Source organism: Carya illinoinensis, chromosome 15 (assembly GCF_018687715.1).
Source record: "Carya illinoinensis cultivar Pawnee chromosome 15, C.illinoinensisPawnee_v1, whole genome shotgun sequence".
NCBI classification, from domain to species: domain Eukaryota; kingdom Viridiplantae; phylum Streptophyta; class Magnoliopsida; order Fagales; family Juglandaceae; genus Carya; species Carya illinoinensis.
This window is the reverse complement of record NC_056766.1, coordinates 20,565,028-20,587,848: the sequence shown is the minus strand read 5'-3', so window position 1 is coordinate 20,587,848 and position 22,821 is coordinate 20,565,028. Positions and strand designations below refer to the sequence as shown.

Sequence of the window (22,821 nt, the reverse complement as noted above, 5' to 3'; positions counted from 1 at the left end):
AAGATGACTTTAGCGAGATTGCATATCAGGCCTTCTCTAAGAAATCAAGTCATTCTATCTTGCCCTATATGGCCAAGCCTAGCATGCCATGTATATGAATCCAAATTATTAATAGATGAAGAAAGAAAAACAATAGATTTATTTATATTAGAATAAACCAAATCCAATATCATAAAATCGTCTTGAAGAAAAGCATTGCCATAAAACACATGGCCCAAATGAAAGGAAACATAATTGTTTTAAAAAACAATCCGAAAACCAAGTTTTAATAGAGTAACAACTGAAAGTAAGTTTCGTCGGATATCGGGAGCGTATAGCACATTGTGGAGGAAAAGAGTGCGGCCACCCCGCAAGTCCAGCTTGTAGGTACCAAGTCCCAGTACCTCCACGCTAGCTCCATTTCCTACCTTGATATCACGGCTCCCAGTTGGAATCTGGTGATACTCCACAAATCCGACTCTATCTCGCGCTATGTGCTCGGTCGCTCCTGAATCAACAGTCCACAAAAGATAGGAGTCAGTAACCATCACATGGCTAGTTACAAAAACAATGCGAGAAAAGTCAGAGTGTACCTTCTTCGGCTCAGTGCAGTCACGAGCAAAGTGGCCAATCTTTCCGCAGTTGAAGCACTCTAATTTTGACTTGTTTTTCCCGCGCTTGCCCCTTTTGGTGCGCTGAGAAGTTCCTGACACTTTTTTAATATGTCCAACAGCTACTCCATTCTTGGACTTCTTGCGCTTAGGCCTTGATGCCTTGCGCGGACCAGCATTAGCCACATAGGCAGTATGATTGGGCTTAGCAGCCTCTAGGCGCTCAGCCTCCAATTCCAAGTGACGCGAGACATCATCAAAGTCTTTGATATTTTCATTATGCGTCAGGTTCTGGCTCATATTTTTCCAAGAATTCGGTAGTGATCTTATCACTGCCTGTACTTGCTGTTCATCTGTTAGGTTGTTTCTTGCCGACCTAAGTTCGCGGATCATAGTTGACATAGCCCTAAGATGCTGTTTCATCGTGTGGTCAGAGCGCATCTTATAGGAGTCGAACCTCACAGTTAATCCACGCAACCTAGTGGCTGAAGTTCCACCAAACTTCAATTTCAAAGCCTCCCACATGCTTTGGGCAGTGTCATAGACCTCGAACTCACACATTAGATCATTGTACATGCTGCTTAACATAATTATGCGCGCGCATCGATTTTTCTTAGCCCATTGGGTATAGGTTTGTTGATCTATTTTGTGTTGTTCTAAGTTCCCTTCCCCGGGCATAGTAAGGGTGTGAGATAAGGCCTCCAAGACCTCTTGCTCATCTAAGACATATTGGATCTTGCGATGCCATATGTCATAGTTTTCCTCATCTAATTTCTCCCCTTTGTTTAAGTCGGCAACAATATTCTTGGATGCCATTTCACTACAATATGCAAAGAAGGGATATTACTCACACACCTAAGAAATTTGCCGCGTCCTTTAAAATTAGAAAAAGAATAATTTAGACATGTCGCAAGATCGAAAAATCGCTAGGTTTTAGAATCATCTCTTGCGCCACAATATCCAATCATTAGATTTCTAGCTCAATTCCCGCGCAATTTTTTTTTTAAAAAAAAAATATGGGAGAATTTATCATCATAAATCTCAACCATACTCCCACTATCTTAAGTACTCATCTAGGCCTAATCACATGTAAAGACATAACCTACTAAAATCGCAGTAACCTTTTGGGCCAGTCTACAAGGCTAGTTACCCAGACCATGGCAACCTGTTGGGTCAGTTTACAAAGATGGTTCATATGAGACCATTACAGTCCATTTTTCTTGTTCCATCAGTGCATTTACAGTTCTTACTGGGGTCACCATGGTCTTTTGACTATACAGTGCATTTACAGTTCTTACTGAGATCACTGCAATTCTTTCAGCCTATTATTCACACTGACAATTCTAACTAAGACTACTTAGTGAGATTTTCTATTTTATCACTTAAAAGAAATAAAGACTAATGTCTAAACATTCAAATCTAACATTCATAGATGATAAAATAATCATATTTCCACATGTTCAATACACACATACATGTAATCATATTTAATCTCAAAATTAAATAAAAGATCACATGTAATATAACATTATGGAAAAAAAAATATATAGCATAAAAATAAACAAATATTCACATGTTATCATATTTAATCTCAAAATTAAATAAAAGATCACATGTAATATAACAATATATCTAAGCATATATTAAATCATGCCAAAATTTTTATTTTTTTTATTTTTTTTTTCTCGGCTTTAAAAAAAATTACAGAAAAAATAAAAAAAATATTGGGCTTAAAAACCCAACCCCCCTTTTTTCTGCTTAAACCCAAAACAAAGTGGGCCAAAGGGCCCAAGCCCAGCCCGGCCCATCAGAGGGTAGATGACTCAAGTCATCTCCTTCCTCCCGCAAGTTACTGTTCACGTGAACAGTACTCCGAAAAAAATTTTCAGATGCCGTTTATGGACATCACCGGCGCCTCCGATCACTGGAAATTGCTTCCAGAGGAAGCTGGGTGCTGCTGCATCACCTAGGTGGTGTTGGCAGCACCTCACGGTGCGCGCAGCACCGAGCCGGTGCTGCTCTGGTGCTAGCAGCACCCCTCTGGTGCGCGCAGCACCAAGGCAGTGCTTGCAGCACTGCTGTGGTGCCCCCACGATGCTCCGTACACCGTGGGCTCCCACCGGTGCTTGTTGCACCATGGTGCGCGCAGCACCATTGCAGGGGTGCTGCGCAGCACTACAGCGGCTTCGGCAAAAAAATTTTTTTTTTTTAATTAAAAAAAATGCAGCACCACATATGCGCAAATCACATAAAAAACACAATCACAGTTTACATGCATATGCCAAAAAGAAACTGGAAGCAATTATAAAATCTCTTATACCAATGTAAGAATGCACAGCGGAAAGTACCTCAAGCTCAGCTTATAAAGTTTCTCCACAAGTTTCTTCAGATCAACAAACTTTTTCACTTAGTGGTAAAGCGTACTACTAGAGTAACGCTTTAATAATCCACAGCCTAAATACTATCTTAAGAGAAAACAAGAGAGAGAGATTTTTCTAAGTTCTTATCATATATTTTTGAACCAAGAGGGGGGGCTATATATAGCCCCCTAGACGGCTGGCCTTAAAGGTCAGCCTATGCATGTAATGCATGTAACGCATGGCTTAAAAGCCATGCGTTAGGTAAAACAGGGGAGTGGTCTTCCCCACGTGGGTGGCCCTCCAATTAACAGTCTATTATCATTTGTAGGATTTCAATGAAGAAAACTCTTCTTACCAATGAAGAGTGTGATATATAATATGATATTGATATCCAACAGTTTTTTTTTTTTTTTTTTTTATCAATCTTCTTTTGATCTTTCTATTGGTTTTCCTCTTTTTCTTGGTAATGCCAACAACTAAATTCCTTCGGAAACATGGCCTGCGCTGTTCAATGGTTCATGCGATTGTTTAACTGCTTCTAAGAAATGGTTCTGTTTCAAGTTTAAGTTTTGGGCGTGGAGAGTGTTAGAGGAACGGTAACTTTCTGAAGAATTTGTCTATTTATACATGATCCAAAAGAATAAAAAAACAATTATTTTACAAATTCCTCTATTGTTGTTTTCTAGAATTTGTGTTATGTGGCGTGGTACCCTGCTGTAAATCACGATAGCGCTGTAACAAACTTCCATTTCTTGCTGCAGTGTCATTCACGATGGGTACTCTGCGTAAACCGTAGGATCCCAAGAAGAGAGGGTCAATCTAACCCACCTATGGGTTAATGCATGTCACGTGTCATTTCGCCATCTTAATTATCTTATTATTTATTATTTATTTTAATTTAATTATTTATTTTTTAAAAAATTTATTAGAAGTTTTTAAATTGTGATTTTTATAAATAGAATTTTTAATTTTTACATTTATATCTTTTACAAAATTTTTTAGAGAAAGATTATTTTATGTAGGAAATTAACAATCGATAATAGGCATTTAGATTTTTTGGATACAATTCATGAATCTTAAAGAGAAGATCACGTCTTGTAATTCATGAATAAGTGTGATTTATTTATCTTGATCTTATAATTTAGTGTAATTCGTGAATTTAAGTTGTTGTTATCTTTATTTTTATCAAGTTATCAATTTATGAGTTTTAGTTTAACTATTGTGCAATTCTTAAATCATTAGTTGATTTGTTACTTTTTGTCCATTTAAGTTCTTAAGCATTTTACTTTAATCTTAAGTGTTTATCATTTTGTTCTTTGTGTTAATTCTTCCATTGTTCATTTGATCATTCTATATCTTCATTCTTGACCATTAAAGTGTTTGTCAATTTCGATAAATTCTTCCCATCATTTCATACACATCTCTTATCTTAGTTGGCAACTCTAGTCACTCTTCATCTAGTCTCACAAATCCTAGCCGAAACTACCTAAATTCCTATAAGGTAATGTATACATTTTAGGAATCATCATCTCATCTTCTAAATCTCATTCTATTCCTTCATTTCCATCTTCGGCCAACAACTTTCTCAAATTCAAATTCAAATTCAAATTTCAATTCCAACATTTTATGAAATCCAATCCCTAAACTCATTCAATTTTTAGAATTACTCAAGTTGACCAAAACCCTCTCCACTTGTCAACATCAAAACCCTATCTTTCCTTGATAGATTCCTACAACTTAGAAATCCTCCCTCAATCATCAATATCTTTTCAAATCCTACCAAAGATCCTCATCCGCTTGCCATATTCAAATCCTATCATCTTCAAATCCCTAAACTATAAGAACAACTTTAGACTCATTCAAATACCATCCAACATCATTCTCTTACCATATCTAAATTCTACATTCCTCATCTTACCTTAGCCAATTCCTAAAGTCAATGAGCAATCTATACTACACTCTAATCCTAATCCATCACTTTCCAATTTCGTAATCCCCCTTGGCCACCACCTAAAACCCTAACTACACTTCACTATACCCACTCTAAGTATTATCCAAGTGGCACCAATATCAATGGCAACCATCAAGTCACTCCACAATGCATCAAACACATCAAATCATCACTTGATTACTCTAGTACTACATCATCATCATCTTTGTCATTTCATCACCCAAATACTAACCATTTGTGGAAGGCTAAGCAAGTTGGCAAGGTCACTCGGTCATCATCCTCACCAAGGTAAACTCATGGTCTTTAGTATTAGGGACAAGACTCGGGTCCCTAATATTAATTGGTGCTTTCATTGAGAGGGCTACCTTGCTTGGTGATTTTGATAAGCTCACATTTCTCTAAAGAGGTAAACGATGCGTTAACCCAAACTTTGTGAATTGGTTTGGGGAGACTCTTGTGGATCTTAAAATTTTTGTTGATTAAATTGTTAATTGTATGAAGTTTGGGGGTTGTGAAGGAGAAATGGATAGTGTGATTGTAGGGGTCAACCACACAAGTTGGTGGAAGACTCAAGGTTGGACCTTTTGTGCAAGAGGGTTCGACCACCTTTGAAGGTGGGGTACCCAAGGTTGGACTAAGAGCAAGCCCCACCTACCAAATTGCTAGCCATAAGTCGTGTGGTTAAAGAGGAGGGAGGAACAAGGTGGTTCCAACCGTGAACACATAGAGGCCATAGAAAGGCAAGGCTTAAGGCTTGACAACCTCATCAATGAGGTCAAGACTACCTTGGATGAATTTACAATGTCCTTGAATGCTATCAACCGTGCGGTTGAGGAGAGTAGAAAGGACATGAAGACTTTAAAGAGGGAGACCAATGCAAGCCTTGAGAGGTTTGAGAGGAGAATGGTGGAAACGAATGGACAAAGACCACCACTATGTTCGAATAGGCAAGAGGATGAGGCCTTTGTGGCTAGGGTTGAGACAAGTGTCATAGGGTCCTTACGTGAGTTACCACAAAATGAGTTTAGAAGGGGTGGTAGAATTGAAAACAATCAACTTATTGTTGAGAGATAGATCCCTAATATTGACCAACCCACTAGAACTCATAGTGTTAGAGAAGAGTATCAAGATGTAAAGCTTGAGAGGCTATCAAGAGAAGAAGTTTTTTAGGGTGAGTTTGAGCATGAGTATGGTTATGACAGGCCTTATGGTCGTGAAGGCCATTATGAGAGAAGAAGAGACCATCATGAGAGAGGGTATGATGTTGACCACTATAAAGATAGAAGGGGAAATCGGGCTTATGACCGAGGACCTAAGAGGCCAAAAGTGGATTTTCCCAAATTTAATAGGGGAGATCGATATGAATGGCTTGACAATGTTGACTACTATTTCCATACGTATGAGGTGCCTATACATGAGAGTGTGTCGACGACGTGTTTTTATTTGGATGGGAAAACAAGCAAGTGGTGGATGTGGATCTGGGACCAATATGAGAAGGAAAGGAGAAGATTGTGTTGGACAGCTTTTGAAAAAGAGTTCCTTATGCAATTTGGGCTATCTCCTACCATTAACCACCATGGCCAACTTGTCAAGTTAAGCCAATAAGGCAAAATGCATAGTTACATTAAAGAATTTAGACAACTACAAACTCTTGTGAGAGGGTGGTCCAATGAGGCCTTTGTGGGCATGTTTGTGGATGGGTTGAAGCTTTAGATAGCCAAGAAAATTAAGTTGAAGTAACCCTCTAAGATTCAAAAAGCTATGAGGATGACAGAGATCCTAGAAGAGAGCACTAATATGGAGAAACGTCAATCTAAGAGCATTAATATAGAGAAACGTCAATCTAAGGAAATGGGGAGTGAGGTTACTACATCCTTGCAAACCAATGTTCATTGGAATGGTAAGGAGGAAATGGGGAATGTTTTTCAATCTAAGCCACTTGAAATGAAGAAGCTTTCAAGAGAAGAGGTCCAACATAGAATAAAAAAGTACCTTTGTTTTAAGTGTAGAGAAAAATGAGGCATAAGGTACAAATGTAGATCGGGACAAGTGTACATGTCGGTTGATGAGAGAAGCGAGAATGATGGTTATTTTGTGGAATCCTCTAGTCAAGAGTACAATCAAGAGGAGACCAAAGTGAATAAAAATTATAAGGAGGTCAAGTTATCCCTTTATACCTTGATAGGGACCCAAAAACATACCTCCATGAGAGTAATGGCACGGATAGGAACAATTGAAGTCCCTTTATTGGTAGATAGTGGCTCTACACACAACTTCATCAACTCCACCCTTGTTGCTAAGGTTGGGTTGAATCCGATTGCTATAGAGCCATTTGAGGTAAAGATGACTAGTGGGAACAAGATAAAATGTAAAGGGCTAGTGAAAGAAATAAAAATGAATATGCAAGGAGTGAGAGTAGTGGTGAATTTACATATACTTTCTTTGGTAGAGCTTGATATTATATTGGGCAATCCATGGCTCAAGGGCCTTGGAAGGGTAGTGCTTGACTACAACAAAAGGTCCATGGAATTCAAGATAGGGTCCAAGAAGAATGTATGAGTAGCTTTCGCATCCAATGAGGTCAAGTCAGGTGAGCTCTCAATGTTAGAAAAGTTGGGAAAGAAGGGGTACATTGTTTTGCCATAGAGATGGCTGAGGAAGAGAATGAGGAGAGGGCATGGATATTTTCAAATTTAATCCTTGAGGTTAAGGATGTTCTTGAAGAGAGAGGGAATGGTAGGACCCCATGAAGAGAAGGGCCAACCTAGCCCACCCATGGGCTCATGCATGCCATGGGTCAACTTGGCTTATGTCAACTATGTTATTACTATTTATTTTAATTTAATTATTTATTTTTCAAAGGACCTATTGGAGATTTTCAAGTTGTAATCCTTATAAATAGGACCCTTAGTCTTTGAATTTACATCTTTTGACAAATTTCCTAGAGGAGGATTATTTTGTTTAGGAGATCAACAATCGATGTTAGGTACTTGAGCTTTTTGGGTACAATTCGTGAATCCCAAAGAGATTGCAATACGTTACAATTCGTGAATATGTGTGATTCGTTTATCTTGATCTTGCAACTGGGTGCAATTCGTGAATCTAAGTTGTTGTTATCCTTGTTTTTATCAAGTTATCAATTCATGAGATTTATTTCAACTATTGTGTAATCTGTGAATCATTAGTTGATTTGTTACCATTTGATTATTCAAGTTCTTGAATATTTTACTTTGTTCTTGAGTGTTCATCATTTTTTTTTTTGGTGTTCATTCTTCCATTGCTTATTTGATCTTTCCATATCCTCATTCTCGACCAATAAAGTGTTTGTTAATTTCCATAAATTCTTCCATCATTCCATACACATCTCTTACCTTAGTTGGCAATTCGAGCCATCCTTCATCTAGTTTCACAAACCCTAGCCAAAACCACCTAGATTCCCACAAGGTAATTTCTGCATTTTAGGAATCCTCATCTCATCTTCCAAATCCCATTCTATCCATTCATCTCCACATTCGGCCAACCACTTTCCCAAATTCAAACTCAAATTCCAATCCCAACATTTTAGAAAATCTAATCTCTAAACACACTCAATTCCTAGAATTACTCAAGTCGACCAAGACCATCTCCACTTGCCAAAATCGAAACCCTATCTTTCCTTGATAGATTCCTACAACTTAGGAATTCTCCCTCAATCATCTCCATCTTTTCAAATCCTATCAAAGATCCTCATCCGCTTGCCATATTCAAATCCTATCATCTCCAAATCCTTAAACTCTAGGAACAACCCTAGACTCATTCAAACACCATCCGACCTAATCCTCTTACCATATCCAAATCCTACCTTCCTCATCTTACCTTAGCCAGTTCCTAAAGTCAAGGAGCAATCTATGCTACACTCTAACCTTAATCCATCACTTCCTAATTTTGTAATCCCCCTTAGCCACCACCCAAAACCCTAGCTACACTTCACCATACCCACCCTAAGCATCATCCAATTGGCGCCAACATCAAAGACAATCATCAAGTCGTTTCACATTGCATCAAACGCACCAAATCATCACTTAGATTACCCTACTACTACATAATTATTATCTTTGTCATTTCATCACCCAAACACCAACCCTTTGTGGAAGGCCAAGCAAGTTGGCAAGGTCACTCGTCATTATCCTCACAAAGGCAAGCTCGTGGTCCTTAGTGTTAGGGACGACCAGGGTTCCTAACACAACCTCCCCAATTGATGTTTGAGTATGCTTGATGTGTGAAGATGGACTACCTTTTAAATAGTAAGCTATACTTAATTGTGGCTTTGAAGTATCATAGCACTCGTTTAATAGCACTGCAATGTGATATTTTTTTTTATTGACTGCAAAGGAGCTGTCGGGCTTAGTGAGAGAAAGATACTGAAAATCACCAACTATGCTTTGATATAGTATTGGATCATCAAAATCTGAGGAATCAAATTTCGATAATTTTAGATAAGCTTTCATGGTAGAGGAAATTGGTTTGGCATTGATCATTTGACTACGAAGAAGTAAGCTCTTCATGTACTTGCATTGAGTAAAGAGAAGCCCTGCTGTGGTGTGGTCAACTTCTAGGCTAAGAATGAAAGATAAGTGACCTACATCTTTGACTGGAAATGTAGAGCCTAAGTCATGAAGAAGAAGATTAATAGCTGAGGAGCTCAATCTAGTGACAATTAAGTCATCCACATACACTAAGAGATAAAGAGTAACTTCTTGGTGCGACAGTATGAACAAAAATGGATTTTCCTTTGAGGCCTTAAATTAGTAAGCAAGTAATCACGAGCTAAGTTGTGCAAACCAAGCTCATGATGCTTGTTTTAGACATATAATGCCTTGTGCAGTTTGCACGGATAGGTGGGAAGTGGATCTATAAATCACTGAGGTTTCTTCATGTACACCTCATCAGTCAATGTGCCAAGCAAAAAAGTATTTTGTATATCAAGTTGATGCAAAGGCCATGATCGAGTGACAGTAATGGAAAGGATCAGCTGAATAGTGGAGGGCTTCACTACTGGAGAAAATGTCTCATTGTAATCTAATCCATGTGGTTGATTATACCCTTTAGACACGATACAAGCTTTTCGTCGTTGAAAAAAGCCATCAACATTTGTTTTTGTGCTAAATACCCACCTGCAGCCAAGAATATTAGCCGTGGGTGTGGGAGGTATAAGAGACCAGGTGCGGTTTTGTTGAAATGCATTAAATTCTTGGGCCATAGCCTCTCTCCATTCCTAAAATTTCACAGCTACTGAGTAGCTAGAAGGTTTTTCTGGGACAGTAATAGTGATGGTGAGACAGAAATAGGTGGAATAAGGAATGGTGCCATCCGTAAATTGTCTTGGTATGGAAGAATTTGTTTGGGCTCGATAATAATAGGGGAACAAGATGGTTGTAAATTGTGGGAAGAGGATGGAGGAACAGAGGCCAAAGTAGTTGAAGAATTGTGTGTCGGCAAGATAGGAGATGCAGAGGAGCTCAAGGTAGATGAAGATAAGGTAGGGGAAGCAGGCTAACTTGTCTGTTGTGGATTTGGGCTTGGACCAGGCCCAAGAATAGATGGGAATAAGAGAAGCAATGGCACCAGATCGGACTTGGCTTGAGAAGAAGAGTGAGTGGGCTGAGATTTTGAAAGAGAAAATGAAGTCTCATTAAAAATAACATCCCGAGAAATGTATAACCGATTGATAGCTAGATCCAGGCACTTATAGCCTTTATGTGATGCACTGTAATCCACAAAGAGACATGAAATAGAACGAAAATGTAATTTATTTGAGACATAGGGTCTGAGATTGGGCCAGCATTTACATCCAAAAACTTTCAAAAAATTATAATTTGGTTTAGAATTGTAAACAAGAGAGTGAGGTGATTTATTTTTTAGAGTGGCTGAGGGAAGAAGATCAATTAAATAAACTACAGTTTCAAAAGCATCGGCCTAATAAGAGAAGGGTAGTAAATAATAGGCCAATAGAGCAAGCCTGGTTTCAACTATGTGCTAGTGTTTTCTTTCAATAAGTCTATTTTGTTGGTGTGTGTGTGGACATGAGAGACGATGGGTGATGCCTAATTTTTGACAAATTGGAGTTAAGGGTTTAAATTCACCCCCACCTCGGTTTGGATAATTTTCAGTTTGGAGTTGAATAATCTCTCAATGAAAAGGAGAAAGGTAGGGAAAATTTGTACAACATCAGACTTGAGCTTGAGTGGAAAAAACCATGTATACATAGTATAATGATCAATATAGGAAAGATAATATTTAAAACCAAGTCTTGAGACATAAGGAACTGGGCCCCATAAGTCAGCACAGATTAATTTTGAAGGCCTAGAGTATTGGGCTTAACTATTACAAAAAGGCAATTGATGACTTTTAGCTAAAGGGCACTCAGGACATTTAAAAATGGAAGCTCTAGAAGAAACAGGCAAGCATCTGGAGTGTAAAACATTGGAGACAAAAGCTAGAGAGGGATGCCTGAGCTTGCGATGCCATTGGTCTGGTTCTTTCACCAAGATGAGTGGATGGAGAGAAGGAGACGGCTGAGGGGAAGACATAGAGACCATTATGCGTTGGCCCTGTAAGGAGGAGTGTCCCCCGTCTATTTGTCCTTCACAAAAAAAGTGAAAGGAATAAAACTCAAAAAAACATGAGTTATCTTTGTAGAATTGAAGAACAGAGACTAAATTCTTAGTGATGGAAGGAACATGTAATATATTACGAAATGAAAAATAAAGAGAAGACAACATTGGTGAGAAGGAATAATCACCAAAATGTTGGATGGGTAGATCAGTGCCATCGTGAACCCATATTGTATCACCACCATTATACTACTCAGAAGAAATAGTCAAGCTACTCTAATCATCAGTGATATGATGTGAAGTAGCAAAGTCCGGATACCATGAAGAATAGGAGAATGATGCAGGGGCGGTGTAATTAGTAGAGAATGAGCTTGGAGCATCAAGTTGATAGGACAGATCAAACCTGTATTGGCATTGGAGAGCAACATGGCCAGATTTATTGCAAACATGGTAAGTAGGATGCCGAGCAGTGTAATGAGGTATAGGATTTGTAGAAGTATTGAAGGAATTGGACCTGCTACCACGAGAGTTTGAGTTGAAACCACCTCACCCTCGACCTTGACGTCCACCGCAAGAGTGGCCACAGCCACGTTGGTCACATCCAGGAGATGCACTGTAGTTGGCAGTAGGTTCAATATAGAGTATAGGAGTTCCAATAAGGTGAGATGCTCGAGCCTCATGTATGAGCAAGAATTAAAACAACTCATGAGACGAGACAGGCTCTGCTCATGTTGTTATCGAGGTAATGAAGGGTTTATAAGCTGGGCCAAGGCCATTAAGTAAATATGTAACAAGCTCCTTGTTGGGAAGATGAGTGCCAGTGGCAGTAAGGGAATCGGCAAGGAGGTGGACCTTCCCAAAGTATTCAGAAATGGGTTGGTCTCCTCTAAAAGATTTGTAAGTTGGAACCAAAGTTGAAACTCTTTTGCTTGAGAGTGAGAGGCGTACATTGAGGCCAAAAGAACCTAGAGAGCACGAGCAGTGGTGGAAGAGAGAACATGGCCAAGGATGGAGTCAGAGGGAGAGGAGAAAAGAACGCCGAGGACTAGTTTGTTCATGCATTGCCAAGAAAGAAAGGATGGGTTGGGTTTGGGTATGGCATTAGGAGAGTTAGCGATAGTTTCAGGAGGAGTTGGGAGAAACCCATTGACATAACCAAAAAGGTCTTGACCTTTGAGATAAGCTGAAATTTGGACCTTCCATAGAAGGTAATTTTCGTTGGTAAGGTTGGTAGAGATAATGTGGGAGAAGGAGTATAAGGTTGGAGTAGGAGGAGGAAGAGGAGGAGGAGGAGGAGGATTTGAAGAAGAGGCCATGGATTAGAATGACTATGGTCTATCGACTCTTGATACCTCGTTAGAGGAACTATAACTTTCTAAAGAAATTGTCTTCATTGAGAAATTTGTACATAGTTGAATCTATTTATACATGATTCAAAAGAATAAAAAGACAATTATTTTGGTATAGATAACCGTAGGGACTAATAACAAATTCCTTTACTGTTATTTTCAAGAATTTGTGTTCTGTGAAGTGATACTCTGCTGTAAATCATGATGGCTCTGCAATTGACTTTTGTTGCTTGCTACAGTTTCATGCAGGGTGCCCTCCTTCTAGTTGTGAGAAGGTGGTATAAAATCTTCTATTCCAATAGAGAGGGTTCAATACTCTATGAGGGTAATAAGAGTTTGAACAATGGATCGGGGCCATCAGTCAGGCTCTTAGCAGGCTAGGCTGCAGGCTACGAAGAACTTGGCCTACCTCTAGAGGTCTAATCCATTTTAGATATTGAAGAGATAACCACTTGAGAGTCCGTTGCGTAAGAGCAGTTATCATTTGATTATTAGATGAGCCCCTCATCTCAAGATTTGAATTTTAAACTGTGGATAAGTCTGCTATCACATAATAATAGACATTTTATGGATTCTATATAAACAAAGAATCTATGTATATAGAGACCATCTAATTCATTCATATTGAAAAGGGTTTCATTGTGATTATTGACTTATACATCATAAACATTCTTACGGGTTCCCAAGCCACTCTACTCTTTAGGTGCAAGTAATCGTACGTGAGTGGTCGTGAAACACATCCATAACAGTTGAAGTCATGAATGGGATCCCTTTGTCCTACCACCAGCGTGCTTTATAAATTCCTACCACTACTCGATCACAAGCAACTAGAGACCAAGAGGTGCCGTCGAGAAATATGGAAGGAAGGTTTGCAGAGATGGAAGAGGTAATGAATAAACTTACCGTTAAGCTGGAGTCATTACGAAAAAGAACGGCCCGTTAGGAGAGGAGATAGCGCCTAGTCAGGGTGATAGGGTGGAGAGGGAGGCGCACAATGCTAGGGCAAGTAAACTGCCTCGGGAGAATGAAGAAACAAAGGAGAAGAAGAAGGAACAGATTATAGCACCTTTAGACGAGTCCAGCTCTACAAGACGTGACCTCTCGCCGTCAACTTAGGTGAGTGGTCTAGAGAAGTTAACGCCTCCCCCTATATTTTGAACTACCTCTCTTGATGAGATTATGGATCAAGCTGAGGAAGAAGCCGCTGCTAAAGCTACCATTGAAGAAGTCGTTGTTGAGGAAGCCGCCACTAGAGTCGCCATTGAGGAAGCCACTGGTAGAGTTTTCGCTGAGGAAACCACTAGTAGGGTCACCCAGTCGCTCGTCAGACCAACCAACACCACCACTTAGTAAGGTGATGGTATCCACTCAAAAGAGGGCAACAACATTTTTGTTCTGAATCTTGACTTGTTGGCTGCGACTTCGTCTGTTCCTAGTAATTTTCCTTCCTTTGATGTTTTTGGTGAATCTCCCCGAGTTGGAGGTGTTGAAGAACCAATAATTAGGTCTGGATCGCCCCTTGGCTCAACCATCTCTGGTGGAATTATTCTAGATCTGCCCTTTGTTTTTCCAATTGTATCTCCTTCTAGTGGGAGTAGGGTATCGATTCCCTCTTCACCCTTTAGGGGAAGGGTCGTGAGCCTTCCTTAACCTTCCTAGAGGAAAATTCTTTTGCCGGTCCTACTCAGGCATCACCTTCTCGGGGTGATGATGTCGAGGGACTCTCGGGTCAACAAACGGAGGTGCGTACGATCGTTCCCCCTTCTATTTTTCCAAAATCAGTCAAAGATATTCTTGCCCAAGGGGGCTTTACTAGTGTTTTCTTTAGGGTTTAGAATTGATGAGATTAGGATCACCCATCTAGCTCTTCACAGCCTTCGCGTGCTTGCTGTGAGGAGGCCCTTTCACTCCATCATTCAGCATCTCCGGAGTATTATGTTGCCAGTATATTCCTTTACCTCTAAGAGACTTATATGATAGTTTATTTATTATTATTTTTTAATTTAATTTCTGTACTTTCTCGTAGGATGTTGATTGCCTGGTAATTTATTTGGTTCAAGACCGTTTGCAACTAGAGGAGGAGAACCAATCTATGTTGTCCTTCATCGGTCAAGCCCACAATGCTGCCCTACTGAGAACAAACAAATGGATGGTGAATTGTACCATGTTGAGGCTCACTCCGGTGCACTTGAAGACTATTTTTCTTTAGTTTCTGTGTACTTAGCAAACAAAATGAGTAATATATATGACCAATTTTAGTTTTTGAGCGATTTATATGGTGTTTTGCTTTTAACTTTGCTGCTGGAAGGATTAAGCGTATGGGTGTAAAAAAGAAGATGAACCGATAAACTGGACCGGACCAAACCAGTGGGATCGGTTCGGTCCTGAGTTTGGTTCGGTCTGGTACTGGTTTTATTTTTCTTAAAATTGGTCAAAATCGGTTTGTAAAATTAGTTTAGTTCCAATTTTTCTTTTTCTAAAACAAAACCGGACCAGACCGGACTTGTTTATATATATATTATAATTTTTTCTATTGTATATAATTTTTTATATATAATATATAATTATATATAAAATAGTTTTATATTATATGATAAATTGCTAATTTATATAATATTAAATTTTAAAATCTTATATCATTTTGTTTATTGTATTAATAGTTATACTAATACTATATCACTATAGATTATAATATACTATAATATATCATTATATTATATATTATAATATATCACTATAGTTTATAATACAATTCTAATATATATTATAATATACTACAATATATTATTACTATACTGAAAAATCGAACCGAACCAGACCTGAAATCGGTAAAACCAAAGTACCAGTTTAGGAAGGTAAACGGTACGTAATCGGTTTTGAAAAATACAAAATCGGTGCTTACCGGTTCGGTCGTAAATTTTGTCCAAAACTAGATTGAACCGGATCGGTTACACCCCTAATTAAGCGTTGTTTTTATTAACTTGTTTTATTAACTTTCCCTTGGATAGGGGTACCATTCCCTCATAGTTGAGGATATTTTTCAAATTTATTCCCTTCCCCCCATTGGGATGGTGAGAAGAGTACGGCGAGAGAGTCCCCCAACCGCACAATTTCAACGAGAGGTGTAACGGGAGATTCCTCAACTATGTAACCTTAAAATTAGGTGTAGTGGGATAGTTCCTCGACCATGTAACCTTGGCGAGAAGAGTGTGGCGAAAGATTCCCCTAACGATGCAACTCTGGTGAGAGGTATAATGGGAGATCCCTCGATCATGTAACCTTAAAATTAGGTATAGTGGAAGAGTTTTTCGACCACGTAACCTTGGTAAGAAGAGTGTGGTGGCAGAGTCCCTCGACTGCATAACTCTAGCGAGAGGTGTAATAGGAGATCCTTCGATTGTGTAGTGGGAGAGTTCCTCAACCACGTAATCTTGGCAAGAAGAGTGTTGCTAGAGAGTCTCTCGACCAAGCAACTCTGGCGAGAGGTGTAACAGGAGATCTGTCGGCCGTGTAACCTTAAAATTAGGTATAGCGGGAATGTTCCTCGACCACATAACCTTGGCAAGAGGGGTAACGGGAGATCCCTCGAGAGTGTACCCTTAAAATTAGGTGTAGTGGAAGAGTTCCACAACCACATAACCTTGGCGTAAAGAGTGTGGTGGGAGAGTCTCTTGACTGCCTAGCTCTAGCGAGAGATGTAACGGGAGATCCCTCAAGTGTGTAAGCTTAAAATTAGGAGTAGTGGAAGAGTTTTTCAACCACGTAACCTGGGTAAGAAGAGTGTGGCAAGAGAGTCCCTCGCCTGCATAACTCTAGCAATAGGTGTAACGAGAGATCCCTTGACCGTGTAATCTTAAAATTAGGTGTAATAGGAGAGTTTCTCGACCACGCAACTCTGGCAAGAGGTGTAATAGGAGATCCCTCGACCGTGTAACCTTAAAATTAAATGTAGTGGGAGAGTTCGTCGACCACATAACCTTGGCAGGAAGAGTTTAGTGGGAGAGTCTCTCAACTACGAAACTCTAGCAAGAGGTTTGCTAGAAGATCAATCGATCGTGTAACATTAAAATTAGGTGTAGTGGAAGAATTTTTCGACCACGTAACCTTGGCAAAAAGAGTGGGACGAGAGAGTCCCTCGATTGCATAACTCTGGTGAGAGGTGTAACTGGAGATCACTTGACCGTGTAACCTTAAAATTAGGTGTAGTGGGAGAGTTCCTCAACCACGTAACCTTGGAGAGAAGAGTGTGGCAAGAGAGTCATTCGATCGTTCAACTCTGGCGAGATGTGTAACAGAAGATCCCTCAACCATGTAGCCTTAAAATTAGGTGTAGGGGAAGAGTTTCTCAATCATGTAACCTGGCAAGAAGAGTGTGGTGGGAGAGTCCAACAACTGCATAATTCTGGTGAAAGGTGTAACAAGAGACTTCTTGAACGTGTAACCTTAAAATTAGGTATAGTGGGAGAGTTTCTTGACCACATAACCTTGGTGAGAAGATAAACACTATCATATAAGTCTCTTAAAGGTAAAGGAATTTGGCTAGAGAATACTCCAAAGATGTTGAATGGTGGAGTGGAAGGCATCCTCATGGCGAGCATGTGAAGGCTATGAAGAGCTAGATGGGAGATCACTTGAAGAACCCCGTGGATCGGGAACCCTAAAGAAAACACTAACAAAACCCCCTTGGGTACAAATATCTTCGACTAACTTCGGAGAAACAGAAGGGCGAACGATCATAGGGGACTTCATTTGTTGACCCAAGGATCAGCAAAAGGATTTTCCTAAGGGAAGGTCAAGGAAGGCTCACAACCCCCAGTGGTAGAAAGGCTAAAGGGTGACGAGGGAGTCATTACCCTACTCCCGCTCGTTGGAGATACTATCAGAAAAACAAAGGGCAGACCTGGAATAATTCCATCGAAGATGGTTGAGGCAAGGGGCGATCTAGATCCAATTATTGGTTCTTCAACACCTCCAACCTGAGGAGGTTCACTGGAAACATCAAAGGAAGAAAAGTAGCAGGCACAGTCGAAGTCGTGGCCAACAAGTCATGATTCAGAACAAAAATGTCATCGCCCTCATTTGAGTGGACACCATCGCCTTCCTAAGGAGTGGTGTTAGTTGGTACGACGAGTGACTAGCTAACCCCACTGGTGGTTTCCTCGGCGACAACTCTACCAGTGGCTTCCTCAACAGTGACTCTAGTGGTGGCTTCCTCAGCAGCAGCTTTAGCAGCGACTTCTTCAGCGATGGCAGCTATAACCGCCTTCTAATCTTCCTCAACTTGATCCATAATCTCATCAAGAGAGGTAGTTCAAAATATAGGAGGCATTAACTTCCTGTGGACCGCTTGACTAAGGTGCTGGCAAGAGGTCTCATCTTGTAGAGCTAGACTCGTTTGAAGGTACTGTAATGCATGACTTCTTCTTCTTATTCCTTTTCTATCTAGCAGCAGGTTGTGATTTCCTCTCCAAATTTCCTGCCGATGAGGGGACATCCAAAAATTCCTGGCTGGATATGTGCCTATTCTCGGGGGAATAAAAGGATTTCAAAATCTTGCTTGTTGGGAATTAGAGACCAACAAGCCCTAACAAGTAATTCTCGATGCTGGAAATTCCCAACCAATTCCTTAGACGAAGAAAAATTTACCCTCCCAATCCTTAGCCTAGGAATATTTACGCTCTAGTTCAATTAACTTATTGTGGGATCTAAAACTACAAAGGTTCCCATTTGAACGTCTAAACCCATGGAGTGAAAGAAACTTGTTGACTGTGAGATCAGAGTATTCATCACCCGTTGGCTCCAGTACCCGCCACCATAAGACATAACAAGCCATTATGATTCTCCAAGCATTTGGCATCAATTGGACCAGAGCAAGCCCCAGAACGTCTAGTACATCACGGACAGGCCTTATGAAGGGTAGACGGAGCCCCATCGTGAACATTGTAAGGTACAAAGCAACATAAACTGCCATAAATCTAGCATCGACGGCTCCATTGTTTTGATGAGGTGGTCTCATGGTCACCGAGTTTAGAATGTTGAAGTTGTTCCTCGCATTCTCCAAGCTCATGAGGAGAAGCAGTGGAGGACCAGCGATGGCCCGCGAATATGGAGCAAGGAACACCCTCCCCTTCTCTATTAGGGTTTACGAGGGTTTCTTCAATACGAATGAGAGAATCACAGGGTTGCGAAGAACTAGTCCTGTGAGAAGAGGTTGAGGGTTTGCCCTTGGAAGAAGCCATGGGAAAGTAACGAGAGTTGTGAAGGAAGGAATGATGTCGACCAAGTGGTCGAAAGAAAAGTAAGAATCCAAGAACAACAAGGCACTTGAGAAAACAAAAGAGGAGAAGTCGAAAGAGGAGAGTGAGAAAGGTATTTAGAAATCTTAAATATGAGCGACGATTGATATACGAAGAACACGAAGATGAAACGGTACACTCTGACGGCAAAATATAGTTGATGAAATGACGACATAATTACAAGTTCCACCATATTACGTGTGATGATACTTCACGGGTTAAACTTTTTTAATATTTTAAAAATAATTCATCCCTCTCAAAGGTCAATTTCTAGAGGTGGAAATATGGAAGACATAGATAAGTGATCCAAAAGCAAAATACAGTTAATCATTATTTTAACAATTATCATTTCAAAAAAAATTTAATATAACATCAAATAATTGATAGAAGGTAAATTTTAAGTTTGCACACCTATCATTTATTTTTTTATAGAATTATAAAAAAGTTATAAATCATTTATTTTTCAAATAATTTATTTTTTTACAATTAATATTTAATTAATCAATATAATTTTTCCAAGTTATTAAAATTTATTTCAATTTTATATATATTTTTTTTAAAATAAAATTTTAAAATAATCATAAAAAATTATAACTTTATCATGCATTTCTTTTTAAAAAAATAATGTTACTTATATTTACACTTTTATTTATACTATTAATTTTGTTACGTATTTTAAATATAATAATGTTTTAATTTTATAATTTTCATCATATTTATATATATATATATAATAAAATTTGTTTATAAATTTTTCTTAACTATATTTAACATTTTACTTCTTTTAAATATACTCAAAAATAAAACTTTCCACGTCATTCTGGAATCGCAAGTTGACTTCATACGACGGAAACTCCTGGAGCCTTCCAATCTGCCTTCCACGTCCCTCTGGAACTTTACCCTTTTCTCCATCGCCCCAACACTGTCTTCCCCCGCGGATGCACCTATAAATCACCGGGAGCAGCTGACCTTTCTGTCTCAGAGAAATTTGATCAATTCCATTTCAGAAGTTATCCAAAAACTCTTCTAGCATTTCGCGTGTCAGTGACGAAACCGGCCAACTTTGAAGAGAGAGATGGATCTCAGAATCATGGGTGTTGATTCTCCACTGTTCTCCACCCTGCAGCAGATGATGGACACGGCCGATAACACTGAAAAGTCGTCCTTCAACGCTCCTACACGCACCTACATTCGCGACGCCAAGGCCATGGCTGCCACTCCCGCCGACGTCAAGGAGTACCCGAGCTCCTACGTCTTCATCATCGACATGCCGGGCCTCAAGTCCGGGGATATCAAGGTCCAGGTAGAGGAAGACAATGTGCTCGTGATAAGTGGCGAGAGGAAACGGGAGGAGGAGAAAGAGGGAGCCAAGTATGTGAGGATGGAGAGGAGGGTGGGCAAGTTCATGAGGAAGTTTGTGCTGCCTGAGAATGCCAACACAGATGCTATCTCTGCGGTTTGCCAGGACGGTGTACTTACTGTGACTGTGGAGAAGCTTCCGCCTCCAGAACCCAAGAAGCCCAAGAAAATTGAGGTTAAGATTGCATAACCGCAGTGGTTAGTGATGGGTGACTCGATGGGGGTTGCCTTTTTTGTTGGATAACGGAAATAATCGAGTATTTTGTCTTTCTTGTGTTATGTCATTGCTTGCAAGTGGACTTTGTCTTTTATCATTTGTAGGATTTCCAGCCATTGTGCCTTCGGTTTGTGTTAAGAAAACTGTTTTTTACCAATTAAGAGTGCGATATATACTATGATATTGATATCCAACAGTTTTGTTTTGTGTTGGGAGGTTGTGAGTTTTTCTTCTTCTTTAATCTTCTCTTTATCTTTCTATTGGTTTTCCTCTTTTTCTTGGTAATGCCAAGAACTAATTTCCTTCGGAAACATGGCCTGCGCTTTCAATGGTTCGTGCGATTGTTTAACTGCTTCTATGAAATGGTTCTGTTTCGGGTTTAAATTTTGGGCGTGGAGAGGGCTCTATTCTTTAAGAGATCGATAAGAGATTCCGGGCCACCAGTCAGGCTCCTGGCCTGTGGCCCTCCAAGAATTTGGCCTACTTCCTGGGGCCCAATCCACTGTAGATATAGAAGAGATAACTACTTGAGACTCCGTTACATGAGAGCGATTACTATTTGATTATCACAAAATTTGAATTTTGAATAGCAGATTTGTCTATTGTCATAAAAAATTCATATATATAACGAACATTTGATTCATTGGCGTTGAAAGAGGTTTTTTCATTGTGATTATTGATTTAGGCATTAACGGTGTTTTTATAGATGTTTAAGTCACTTTATTCTTTAGTTGTAAGTAATTGTATGTGAATGGTAGTGAGACACGTTCATAACAGTTGGCATTGCCTGTAAGATGCCTTTGTTCTACCACCAGTTTGATTTTCACATGCTTATTATTATTTGATCACAAACAATTAGAGACTAAGAGGTATCATCAAGAAATATGAAAAGAAGGTTTGTAAAAATGGAGTAAGTAATGAAGAAACTTATCGTTGAGCTAGATTCATTATAAAAAGAGAATACTAGAGGAGTTAAACCTCTTCAAGAGAATGAAGACATAACAGTTGACATTGCCTGTAAAATCCCTTTGTCCTATCATTAGTTTGCTTTTTACTATCATTAGTTTGCTTTTTACATACTTACTACTATTTGATTAAAAGCAATTAGAGATTAAGAGATATAGTCAAGAAATATAGAAGGAAGGCTTATAGAAATGGAGTAAGTAATGAAGAAAATAATTGTAAAGCTGGTTTCATTGCAAAAAGAAAGTGAAGTTTTTAGGGCAAAGATTGGCCAGTTAGGAGAGGACATAGCGCCTAATCAGGATGATAAGGTGGAGATAAAGTCGCACAGTGTTAGGGCAAGTAAACCCCTTCAAGAGAATGAAGAAACAAAGAAGAAGGCACTCATTACAACACCTTCAGACGAGTCCAACTCTACAAAATGTGACCTCACGCTATCACTTCAATCTAGCGGTCTAGAGAAGTTAACGCCTCCCTGATATTTTGAACTATCTCTCTTGATGAAATTATGGATCAAGCGGAGAAAGATCTGGAGGTGCTTATAGCCGTTGAAGTCACTATTGAAGAAGTCGATGTCGAGGAAGCTAGAGTTTCTATTGAGGAAGCCATTGGTAGAGCTGTCATCGAGGAAATCACTAGTAGAGTCACCTAGTCGCTTGTCAAATCAACCAACACCACCCCTCAGGAAGACAATGGTGTCCATGAGGGCAATGACATTTTTGTTCGGAATCCTAACGTATTAGTCGCAACTTTGACTGTGCCTGGTAATTTTCCTTCCTTTAATATTTCTGGTGAATCTCCTCAGGTTGGAGGTATTGAAGAGCCAATAATTGGGTCTAGATTGCCCCTTGTCTCAACCATCTCTGGTGGAATTACTCCAGATCTGCCCTTTATTTTCCCGATTGTATCTCCTGCGAGCGAGATTAGTGTGTCGATTTTCTCTTCACCGTTTAGTATTTTTCTCACTAGGGGTAGTGAGCCTTTCTTAACCTTTCTAGAGGAGTATCCTTTTGCCGGTCCGACTCAGGCATCACCTTTTTAGGGTGATGATGATGAGGGACCCTTCGGTCAACAAACGTAGGTGCCTACGATCATTCCCCATTTTGTTTCTCCGAAGTCGGTCGTAGATAGTCCTGCCCAAGG

At 39.6% G+C, this 22,821-nt stretch overlaps 1 protein-coding gene across 1 annotated transcript; it reads left to right on the top strand.

Moving 5' to 3' along the window:
* Window positions 1–19,976: 19,976 nt before the first annotated feature.
* On the top strand, window positions 19,977–20,909 carry LOC122295729 (17.3 kDa class II heat shock protein-like). The gene has a single exon (XM_043104833.1). It carries the CDS (start codon window positions 20,215–20,217, stop codon window positions 20,686–20,688), a length of 474 nt encoding a protein of 157 aa, XP_042960767.1. The 5' UTR covers window positions 19,977–20,214; the 3' UTR covers window positions 20,689–20,909.
* Window positions 20,910–22,821: the final 1,912 nt, after the last annotated feature.

Bases quoted from the DNA above. Each gene is read 5' to 3' on its own strand.
- LOC122295729 (XM_043104833.1), top strand. From the start codon at position 20,215: ATGGATCTCAGAATCATGGGTGTTGATTCTCCACTGTTCTCCACCCTG.